The 12,203-nt window shown below is 40.7% G+C and overlaps 1 protein-coding gene across 4 annotated transcripts in view; it reads left to right on the forward strand.

The window, feature by feature from the left end:
• The window catches only part of SLC26A5 (solute carrier family 26 member 5), a 57,662-nt gene that overhangs the window by 24,943 nt on the left and 20,516 nt on the right, over positions 1–12,203 (forward strand). For all 4 annotated transcript variants that reach the window (XM_041773333.1, XM_041773332.1, XM_041773334.1 and 1 more), the window contains 5 exons: positions 266–470; positions 2,339–2,478; positions 8,131–8,241; positions 9,390–9,556; positions 10,070–10,234. In XM_041773333.1, coding sequence (XP_041629267.1) covers positions 319–470; positions 2,339–2,478; positions 8,131–8,241; positions 9,390–9,556; positions 10,070–10,234 — 735 coding nt within the window. In that variant the 5' untranslated portion in view covers positions 266–318. The remainder of the gene's footprint in view (positions 1–265; positions 471–2,338; positions 2,479–8,130; positions 8,242–9,389; positions 9,557–10,069; positions 10,235–12,203) is intronic.

Here is a 12,203-nt window from a genome sequence, read left to right on the forward strand (position 1 = left end):
CAAGCTTTTATTGAAAGTATACACATTACCATGTATTGCCCTGGGAGGAAATACGTCACATGTGGGATTTTTTCTTAATTGATTTTTGACTTCATTTGGTTTATTAGTGGCTGCTAGGTACTGAGTCCTGTGGTAGGTGCTCTGAGGTCCAAAGATGAAGAAGTCCTCTGAAGAACTCACAATCCCACAAGGAAGAGATGCTTAGGACAGTCAGTCATTGGTCAGATTTTGGCATCTGAAATAGGCTCTTTATTTTCTCCCTTAGTGACGCTCAGGCAATGCTTGTCTCCTGCTGTTGATGCATAATCTCAGAGGACTATGGATCATGCTGAAGAAAATGAAATCCTCACAGCAAGCCAGAGGTACTATGTGGAAAGACCTATCTTTAGTCACCCGGTCCTCCAGGAAAGACTGCACAAGAAAGACAAGATTTCGGATTCCATCGGGGATAAGCTGAAACAGGCATTCACGTAGGTTGTGTTTTAACCTATTTCCTTTATCCTGGCATCCAGTTTTGACAGAAGCAAGGTCAAATGTATCAAGAAAATCTGGTGTGGCGGGGAAAAAAAAATGGTGAGCACTTAGGATTTGCAGAACTGTCCACATGGTTCGCTCAGAGATAAGTATTTGATTGAACCCCAGCTTCAACATATAATTCATCTTATATATTAAATTTTGATTACACTTGCATCTGTTTAACAGCTCCTCGAAACACCCTGCTTTCCCATACTTCACCACCTTCAAAATAGCCACCTCTTCCCCTTGTCTCTCAGGAATGTTCCAACCACTCTGTCATTTTGTCCACCCTGACTTCTACTTGGCAATATCCTGAATCTAAGTGCCAACCCCGGCTGTCAAGGACACTCAGTGTCCTAGGACTCTTCACTTTGGAGACGCTTGCACAGCCATGTTGCAGACCTGGGAATGCTAGTACATGTGTGCCTGAGATGTGCGTCTCCTGATCACTCCCAGGTTTAGGTTTGATTGCTGCATTCTGGGCCCTTGGGACCACAGATCTGTACTCTATGTTCATGTAAACTTCACAGGGACCCTCAGCTCTAGGTATGATCATCAGGAGAGTTTTAAAATGTAATCACTGGAGTCAGACTGTCTGAGTTTTAATTCTAGACCCAACCATGTACCAGCTGTGTGCTTGAGTTTCCAGCTCTGTAAAATGGGGATAATAATAATAATACTTAAGCTCATAGTTATTAGAGGTTACTATAATAATAATAATAATAATACTCATAGAGTTACTAGCACTTATGTAGTGCTGCCATGTGCATATATGCAAAGTACAAGGCACATGGCAAGCACTACATAAATGTAGCTATTATTATTAAACATGAATGTAGCTATTAAACAAGATGACTGGCATCTAATCTAGTTTCACTCACATTTATGGCTCATGCCACAGATGCCCCAAATTTGCTTCTAATATCTTCCTTCACCTGATGATCAGATACTTTTGGCCACTGAAGACATTATATAAAGTACCATGCATGCTGCAAGAATGCACTGTCTTTTGAATGGAATAAATTGCTTCCTTGTCACCAGGAGGACTTGGGACTGTCATAGTGGTGATGGAACTTGTCTGTCCATGCTTTTATTTGGTGATGTCTTTGGTTATTGGCATAGACTGGCAAAAGGACTGGCCATGCCCCAGAACATAGTCTATGTTTCAAAATCAATTGAACTATATAGGGATTAAATACAAGGCCTTGATTTTATCAGCATGATGTTCCACTTAATCAAGACAGCCAGACATAGAATCTGTTAATACACACTCCAGTGACAAATGGTGTTTTTTTGAGTTTATCTGATCAAAGGCCCTAGAGCATTGAAAATATATTCATGAAGTTCATAGTACTTGAGTAAATTTCCTTCATTGTGTAAGGACAGGGGAAACTAAATGGGCCTGCTGATCAGTGGTTCCACATTCAAAAATTTACTCAATCAGCAAATAATTTCCCTACTTTTTTCCCCTTACTTTGTTTTTACACCAACACAGAAGATACATTTAGGATTTCATCTATTAAAATCATAGTTTCCAGGGTATCTCAATTATTTTGAAACTAAATTTTTCTTATTTTTCATGGTAAGTTGTAGAGCATTATTATAGAGCCAATTCAGATGTTCCTATTTTAAAAAAAAAAAGGTTGCATGAAGCTCATCTGGTTTCTGATCTCTGCAGAGTGGAAAGGTCATTCTTTACATTAAATGTAAATTTTTCCTTATTCCTCCAGAATATAAGGAAGGGACAGTACCTTGGTGTGAATTTCACAGAAATGTTCCTCATTTTATCTCGTTTTTTGGTTTTTTGTTTTTGCCCTCCCAGGTGTACTCCTAAGAAGATACGAAATATCATTTATATGTTCCTGCCCATAACTAAGTGGTTGCCAGCATACAAGTTCAAAGAGTATGTGTTGGGTGACTTGGTCTCAGGCATAAGCACAGGGGTACTTCAGCTTCCTCAAGGTTAGTAGCTATGTTTATTTCTTTTTTGTTGTTTCCCTTGCTACCATCTCTTCCAACAATTGTTGACCTTGTCTTCTATTTAATTTCATCATGATTGGGAATTCATGGTTTTTAATTGTATCATTCTAGTAACCTTTTCCTGTCTAAAGGAATTCTTCAGAAACATTTAACCCATAAATGGCCAAAGACAGTGGTAATAGCATATGGTGATACTAGTTTTGCAGATCAGTATATTTATAGGAACTGGCTGGACATGGCCTTACTTCTTGCTAAGTTCATCAGTCACCCAATGAATGTGCTGATGGAGTTGTCATTGTTAAGGTTCTTGGCTTGTAAGTCCACATTCTAATGTCCAATTAGGCAGAAAGGCAGGAAGTAAATAAAAGCACATATAAATGTTTAATTACAATGTTTGATTACAAATGATGTTAACACAATGAAGGAATATACAGGGTACCAGAAGATAATAACAGGGGAACTTAACTAGGTAAGTCACAGAAACTTCTTTAAGAGAGATTTTTTTTTTAAGATTTTTAAAAATGTATTTATTCATGAGAGACAGAGGCAGAGATAGGCAGAGGGAGAAGCAGGCTCCTTGTAGGGAGCCCAGTATGGGACTGGATCCTGGGACCCCAGGACCATGACCCAAGCCAAACGCAGACGCTCAACCACTGAGCCACCCAGGCACCCTTTAAAAGAGATTTGAGCTGAGCCCTGAAGGGTGAGCAGGAGGCAGGTAAAGAATGAGAGGAAGTGCATTTGTGGCAGAGGGAAGCATGTGTGAAGACACATAACAGGAAAAGAACTGAGTGAAGACTCAGTTTGAAGAACTAACAGAAAAGCAGTTTGCTAGGAGTGTAGGGTGTGAAGAAGGGAGATGTGGAGGCAGTGGCAGGTCTGCAGAGCCTTGTTAGCCACTTCTTGGATTCCACTCTGAGTGAGTGCACTGAAAGCTATCACTTGGGGTCTGTTTCTAAGAGGTCACTGAGACTGCTGTTCGTAGAGAAGGAATGGCTTTGGTTGGTGGGAGAGGCACCAGAAGGAAAATGAGGAGACCAATTAGGGGTTACAGGGACTTAGTGTAGGCAAAAGGTGATAATGGCTTGAATAGCCTCTAGGTTAGTTGGCCAAGAATCTATTCCCTTCTCCAGTTTCCCCAAAATTAATTACCAAATGATCAATTTATAAAAAAAAAAAAAAAAAAAAAAAACACGAAACACAAACATACAAACACCCTCCCCCTTCCCCCAGTTAGCTGCATTTTTAATTTTCCAAGTGACTGATTTACCAAATGTTTTAAATGAAATCCTTACAGCAGGTTTAGGATGGTTTTTCACATGCATTTGGTACCAACACCCCAAGGGCAGAGAAGGGGACAAGATCAAAGGCAGAGATAGGGGTGGGGAGCAGAGCGCACAAAGGCTCAGTATCTGAAATGGGAAACAAGTGAAACTAACATTCAGTAAAGTGGGACGGATAAAGCTACAGGAAATGACTGCAGTGAACCCATGTCAATTAATACTTCAGAGAAATCTTCAGGATTGTGCCTATTTGAGTTTTCACTAAAATGGCATTCCACAAATTTGTTTTTGACCTGTCGGCTGTCTTCCATCTTGAACTAGGGTGGTGGCTATAAAATGAAAAGAATTTTCAAGATACATGCTATATTTTATGGTAAAGCCAGCCAGACTAGCTGTTGGATTGATTGGTAGGAGAATGGGGAAGCAAAGCATGTCAAGAATTACTTTAAGGTGTCTGGGTTGATGAGTTGCATGTGGGTACATAGAAGAAGAAGGATGGTCAAGAGTGACTCTCAGGTTTCTGGATCTAATATCTAAGGGTTGGAGGTGCCAATTGTAGATACAGTAAAGACTGCAGGAGGAATGGATTTGAAGGGTAAGTTTGAACATGTTAAATTTGAAACGCTTGTGAGATAGACAAACGTTTATATGCTTATATTTAAAATACAATGAAAAAAATATGAGCTAAAAGAGAGCTATGGATTATAGATGTCAGTTTGGGGATCTTTGACATACCCAGGACACTTAAACCATAGCAATAGACAAGGTCACCCAAGAAGAGAAAGTGGAGTGAAAGACAAGAAAGCAGGATCAAACTTTATCCAACATTAAAGGCCAAACAAAAAAGGAACAATCAGCAGAAGAAACTGAAAAAGAAAGAAGCATCTGGAAAGGGGAAGGAGAACCATGAGCTTTTGGTATTACAGAAAGGAAGAAGGAATGACCCAGTAGGTTGAACACTAAGAGTTGTAAATCATCCCACCATCAAATTTGTATGGAAAAGGTGTTTTCCTGCCCATCACTAGTCAGTGAAGATAGGTAAATAGGAAGAACAAAATGTAGCAAACACAGAGATGCAAGATATAGTAAGTTAATTTCTCGTGGTTGGTTAATTGTCAGTAAAAAGACTTTGTTAAGTGTTGAATTGATTCATTAATTGAATCAAATTGAAACAATACGTGCTTCTCTAATTCATTTAAAATCCCTCTAATTCATTTAAAATGATGGTAAAGGACAGGGAAATGGTATAAACTAGCAAGGACAAAGGGAATGGGATGCCACTTTTCCCACAAAGGGAAAGCTGACACCATGGAGCAGGAAAAAAAAATGGCAAGTTATAGACAAGTGAGAACTGAATTATCAGAGCTGAGGAAGCTGAATTAATCAGAGCTGAGAAAGATCCTGGGGTCTGCCTTGGAGAACATTGGGAAATTGGCAGCTCCAAGGATTGTCAAAGGTGAGAGTCAGGCAGATGGCTAGAAGCAAGAGGATTGTTTGAAGTCTTTATCCTAAGTTGTGAGCACATGGACCCCCAGGTCCCCACCCCAGTACTGTGCAGTGGATAGGAGGGTGAAAACACTGAAAGATGTTGAAAGAATGAAGTCTACACATTGACCTGTGGGCTGACAAAGGCTCTTCCTTGTCCTTTGCAGCTCCAAAGAGCCTGTCAGAACCTACAGCCCAAGGCAAACAATGAACCACCCCCAGAAAGAAAAAGCTATAGTGCCAACTGGAGGTTCTCTGGCCAAGATGCTGGCTGGTGCCCCCAGTTGCCATACAGTAAAGCTGATCAGTAGACAAAGGGAGCCAATGTGCACAAAGCTTCAAAGAAGAAAACAAACCAAACAGAAAGCTCATTGGGCACATAACTAATGGAGAGGGCAAAATAAAACATTTGCTCTGTAATATCCTCAGCAAGATCTGAAAACATATTGAATCCATGACATAAGAACACAATGTGATTTTTTAAATTTTATTTATTTTGAGAGCATGATCAGGGGAAGCAGCAGATGCAGAGGAGAGAGAGAATATCAAGCAGATTCCAGGCTAAGCACAGAGCCTGCACATGGCTTCATCTCAGGACCCTGAGACCATGACCTGAGCTGAAAACAAGAGTTGAATACTTAACCAACTGAGCCGCCCAGGCACCCTAGGATGTGATTTTTAAAAAGAGCCTTCAAAAAAAAAAAATAAAAAAAAAAAATAAAAATAAAAATAAAAATAAAAAAATAAAAATAAAAAAATAAAAAAAATAAAAAGAGCCTTCAGAGAACAAGAACGTGCTCATAGAAATTAAAAATATGATAGCTGGAAGGGGCACTCGAGTGGCTCAGTGGTTGAGCATCTGCCTTCGGCTCAGGGCGTGATCCTGGGGTCCTGGGATCGAGTCCCGTGTCAGGCTCCCCAGAGGGAGCCTGCTTCTCCCTCTGCCTGTGTTTCTGCCTCTCTCTATGTGTCTCTCATGAATAAATAAATAAAATCTTTTTAAAAAGATATGATAGATGGAATAAAATATTCAATCAAAGGGTTCGAAGATAGAGGAAATCTGGAAGTCAGAGAAAAAGATGAATACAAGCAGAATAAGAAAGACGAGATAAAAATACCAGAGGATCAATCCTGGTGTTCCGTCATCCACTGGCAATTCCAGAAAGAAGAGGATAAACAGAGGGGAAGAGACTATTAAGGAATATTTTCAGAATTGAAATACATGAGTTTTCAGACTGCAAGAAACTACCAAGGACCCAGCAGAATGAGGGAGGAAATGAATAAACAACAAACAAACGAGGTAGAGCATAATAAACTCAGAATATCAGGGATAAATAGAAGATTTCAAAGCTTCTTAGGGGGAAAAGAGTCATGTAATTAGGATATAACTAAGTGGAAGCTGAAAAAAATAGTAGTTAACATCTGAAACTAAAAAACTAAGAATAACAGTAGTAACATTATTTAGAGCAAAGTTTCTCCACCCACACCATGCCAGGAGCAGCCCCACCCTCTCAGTGACAATAATAAAATATGTCTCCTGACCTTGTCAGATGTCCCCTGGGGGGCAAAATCCTCTTAGTTGAGAATGACTGATTCAGAGAAATGAGATAAATGGTAGAAAAAGAGCTAAACAAATTGGAAGTGAGTGCCTCTGGCGAGCAGAACCTGGAGATGAGGCTTTCTTTAGAGCCTTTTAGTACTGGCTTTTTAAACTATGAGCATGCATATCTTTGAAATAAAAATTTCAAATTTTAATTTTTTTAATTAAAAGTAGAATTTGTTTTATAAAAGGAAAACATTAAAATGATAATAATATTATATGTGGGTTAGGGATGCTTCTCCTATTCCTCTTTGCTAAAAATTTTTTCTCTTTACAACATGACAGTGTACTAAGTGAATTTTCTGGTTGTCCCAGATATTTGGCTAAGCCCCCTAAGCTGAGAACAAGGGTGTTTATTGTCTCCATGTCCTGAAAAAGATACCAGACCACTGATGCAAAAACTATGAGTGAATGACACCAGACTCTTTAGTGCATCACTTCAACAGGATATATTTGGGGACCAGGTATATAATAATAGATTTGGAATGAGAATTTTCTAGAATTTCTAGAATTTTCTAGTGCTTTCTAGGTAAAAGCACTATATGTTTCTCCTCCATGTAAAGCCTAGGTACGAGGGACTGCAAGAGAACCACTCAGAGCGCTGGACATGTGTCCCCTGTAGTTTTGGGGGATTGTTGCCTAATTCTTGCAAGTAGATACAGGTTAAAAAAAAAAAAAAAAGGTGTAAACCACCCATGTAAGCGGAATGGAGAGCCCTCCAGTGGTCATGGCTTGCACTTCTGAAGTTTCTTGGCATAAAGTTGCCAAGCTTTCCCATTGGATAAGTGGGTGCTCTGGAAGGTAACAAGGCTTGGCTCATTTGAAAGGTACCTGCCCAAGAAGACTGCCTACAGAGGAGCATATGCCAGCAGAGAGGACCTGGAGGAGGTGTAAGAACTGACACCTGGGAGTTCCTTATTGAAAAGGGATCTGCAAAAAATCCACAAAACACCCCATTAGAGAAACAGCCAGCATTTGGCCATCAATGCAGATCATAGCTCCACCAATCAAGTAAGACTTTCCACCCTTACTTAGGTTGGGAAAGAATAAAACAGAAAAACCGGCCCCTTGGCAAAGAGGAGATGACCAGGAAAATGGTCTCAGCCTAGGTGTAGGATTGGGATGTAAGGGGGTGGGCAGGTGAAGACACAGCTGCTGAAATTAATGTGGCTTTCGCCTCTTCATCATAGAGAGCCAGGCGACAAATACACATGACCCTCTGCTTTCTAACGATCTGTCCGTTTCTGTTTGGTTTCGATCCCACAGGGTTAGCCTTTGCAATGCTGGCTGCTGTGCCTCCCGTGTTTGGCCTGTACTCTTCATTTTACCCTGTTATCATGTATTGTTTTCTTGGAACCTCCAGACACATATCCATAGGTAAAAGCTTAGAGTTGATATTTTAGTTTGGATTTCCAAGATTTGCAGTGTGCCAAAGAAAGAGCATGTTTGTTATCAGAGCATCCGTTAAATGGTAACGTTTGTTACCGCATACCGCATACCCAGTAGGTGCTTTATAAAAATACACCCCCCCTCCCAGATTTCTAGAACTAATAGCTTTCTTATAATCTTGGCATGACAAGAAAAAAAAAAAAAAGAAGACCATTTTCTTGTGTAAAAAGAGCAATTGTTGAAATCTGGGAAGTAAGTACCTTCGTTCATAATACAATTTGCTTATACCTGGTTTTTCTTATTTTATTTTATTGGTGTTATTGCATGTTCCTGATTACTTATGCATGTATTGCTTTTCATCCTCTTTTAGGGTCTGAATTATACATGATTTTTCCCAGTGTATTTAGGATAAGATTTACATGGACTTCATAACAGTGTTGGTGCTGCATGAGACTGCCACCAGCAAGTCCACACATGATGTTTCCGATATCTGGTGCTGGGAAACAAATACCCCCAAATATAGCAGATTAAAATACATATTCGATTAACTTGCACAGTTGCTATGGGTCAGGATTTAGGAAGCACTCCTCTTGGGCAGTTCTGGCTCAGAGTCTGTCATGCAGCTAAGAATCAGAGGAGGAGCTGGAGCAGCTACTCACTCTTCCCACCCTCCCTACCCTCTATCCTTCTCTCCCCATGATCCTAACTGAGCTTGCTCACACTCAGGGCCTCAGCATAAACAAGTAGTATAGCTGTCAGTTGGAAGCAACATCACCTTCTGTTACCTAGCCTCCAAAGCCACACAGTATCACTTTTCCTGCATTCTTGTGGTGATTAACATGTCGCAAGTGCACCCAGATTCAAGGAGAGAGGAATTTGACTACCTCCTAATGGGCAGATGTCCAGGTTCCAGAAGAGTCCATGGGAGGGAAGATATCATCGTGTTCATTTTTTGAGAATATGATCTATACATACACAGCTTACTCATAACCCAGGGGAGGAAGTCTGAAGGAGGGCAGTGCAATTTCACATCAGTGATGCTTTTTAATTGACCTCACCCATGTCTCCTTGAGACCCAGCAACCACATGAGATGCGCTGAAAATGGTTTCCTTAATTGAATGCCTCACTATTTCAGGTCCATTTGCTGTGATTAGCCTGATGATTGGCGGTGTGGCTGTTCGATTAGTCCCTGATGATATAGTCATTCCAGGAGGAGTAAATGCGACCAATGGCACAGAAGCAAGAGATGCCTTGAGAGTGAAAGTCGCCATGTCTGTGACCTTACTTTCAGGAATCATCCAGGTAATATTCATAGATGGAAAAATTGGCTCTTATTTGTTCACTTCATAAATATCTATTGAGTCTTCGTGGCTGGTCTGCGTGGTGGGTAGGGTCCAGCTAGCAAAATTCAGAGCACTCAGGATCACCAGTCCCGCTGCAAGCCTTCCCTAAGTTGGTATTTATTAGGAACGAGCAAGCTTCAGTTGGTACTTCAGAGATTCCAAAAGCAAGAAAAGTTTAAATCAGGAACAATTAGTAATGGAAAGAAGACATCTCTTGTCTGCTTGGAAGGAGCAGGAGGTGACATTGACTAAATGTGCCCCTAGTTCTGAAGGACAGGGAAAGGGTGAGTGTGCCCAGTGCTCCGTGGGGCTCCAAGCCTCTCTAAACCTTCCACTGTTTTCTGACCACTGCAGATGCAGGAGTGTAGTGTTAGAAAGTAGTCCAGAAGGAACTTTTGTTTTGTTTTCTGTTGGTTGTTACTTCCTGATCTATCAAGTGACTAATTTGTTTCTTTGTCATTAAAAAAAATAGTTTTGCCTAGGTGTCTGTAGGTTTGGATTTGTGGCCATATATCTCACAGAGCCCCTGGTCCGTGGGTTTACCACCGCGGCAGCTGTGCATGTCTTTACCTCCATGTTAAAATACTTGTTTGGAGTGAAAACAAAGCGGTACAGTGGGATCTTTTCAGTGGTGTATGTAAGTAAGCTACTTGCTGACATATTGGTACTTGTTTTTCCTCCTTTATTTTCTCCTCTTCTCTTCTATATCTCTCTCACCAAGGCTCACTTTTCTAAGAATTAAAATAAATGGAAAAAGGGGCATCTGAGTGGCTCAGTCGATGAAATATGCCTTCGGCTCAGGTCATGATCTTGGGGTCCTGGGATCAAGCCCCATGTCAGGCTCCCTGCCCAGTGAGGAGACTGCTTCTCCCTCTCCCTGTGCACCCTCCCCCCAGCTTGTGCTCTCAATCTTTCTTTCTAGTCTGTTCTCTCTCAAATATATAAAAATCCTTTTAAAAAATAAAATAGAAAAGATCTCATTATTCTAAGACTTTTCTGAGAACCCTACAAGGGGAATTAAACTTTACAGTCCCATTTTATTAACATGTGATGCCTCACAAGGAATTTTTTTACTAGCCCTTTATTTGGTGACTGCACCTTCACCCTAATTAGCAGAAGAGACCACTTTTTCTTAAAATCAAATTGTGGGGGATCCCTGGGTGGCTCAGCGGTTTAGCACCTGCCTTTGGCCCAGGGCGCGATCCTGGAGTCCCAGGATCGAGTCCCGCATCGGGCTCTCAGCATGGAGCCTGCTTCTCCCTCCTCCTGTGTCTCTGCCTCTCTCTCTCTCTCTCTCTCTCTATCATTCATAAATAAATAAATAAATAAATCTTTTAAAAAGTAATAAAATAAAAGTAAAACCAAATTGTGTTCACTTTGGAAACTAACATAATTTAAAGGCATCGTGGAAGAACACATCTCTCTCAGAAACTGCTTACTCAAACAGGCAAAAAAAAATTTAAGTAAATCTATAAAAGTTTTAACTCACACAATTACCCACTGAATATAATAAAATATATGTAGACCTTTGCCTCTAGCTCCAAGAAAATATAAATTATTTGCAGGCACAGAGGGAACAATGGGAAGAACTGGTCATGTTGAAACTGATCACAAGTTCTAAAAATTCAGTATTTTCTCTCACAGTGCAGCAACCGATAACTAAATATACCTTTAAAACCCCCATACATTTGGAAAACAATAAACCTTCTTCTGGTTAGTCCCTGGATAAAGAGGAAATTATGAAATAATTAAAACCAAATGACAGTCAAATGCTGCTAAAGCTAATCTTGGACAGAAGGACCAATGGTCTTTGCAGGTGTTTAGGTGCCATTCACAATGCCAGACACAGCAGTGAGTGGGCAGATATGGCCCTTGCCTCTTGGAGCCTACAGTCCAATGGGAATACAGATGGTAAACCACAAATTGCAAAAATAGGTAATGAATTACAAACCGTGTTACATGCTATGGAGGGAAGGTACAGACTGCTCCGAAAGTTGAATAGGAACACCTTTTGATTCGAGGTCTAAGACAATCACTCTAAGGAAGTGACATTTTATTTTATTTTATTTTATTTTTAAAGAGTTTATTTATTCATGAGAGAGAGAGGCAGAGACACAGGTAGAGGGAGAAGCAGGCTCCATGCAGGGAGCCCGATGCGGGACTCAATCCCGGGTCTCCAGGATCACACCTTGGGCCAAAGGCAGGCACTCAACCGCTGAGCCACCCAGGGATCCCCAGGAAGTGACATTTTATTTATTTATTTATTTATTTATTTATTTATTTATTTATTTATCTATCTATCTATCTATCTATCTATCTATCTATCTATCTATCTATCTGAGAGAGAGAGAGAGAGAGGTGGAGACACAGGAGGAGGAAGAAGCAGGCTCCATGCCGGGAGCCCGACTTGGGACTCGATCCCAGGACTCCAGGATCGCATCCTGGGCCAAAGGCAGGCGCTAAACCGCTGAGCCATCCAGGGATCCCCCGGAAGTGACATTTTAAATTGAGTCCTCGATTGATTAGAATGGTATCAAACTGTGGGAACATCCCTTAAATAACCAAATCCTTCATTTCCCATAGTTGCTGAGGCCATGCTTCCTACT

The sequence above is a fragment of the Vulpes lagopus genome, chromosome 11, assembly GCF_018345385.1.
Source record: "Vulpes lagopus strain Blue_001 chromosome 11, ASM1834538v1, whole genome shotgun sequence".
Taxonomy (NCBI): Eukaryota; Metazoa; Chordata; class Mammalia; order Carnivora; family Canidae; genus Vulpes; species Vulpes lagopus.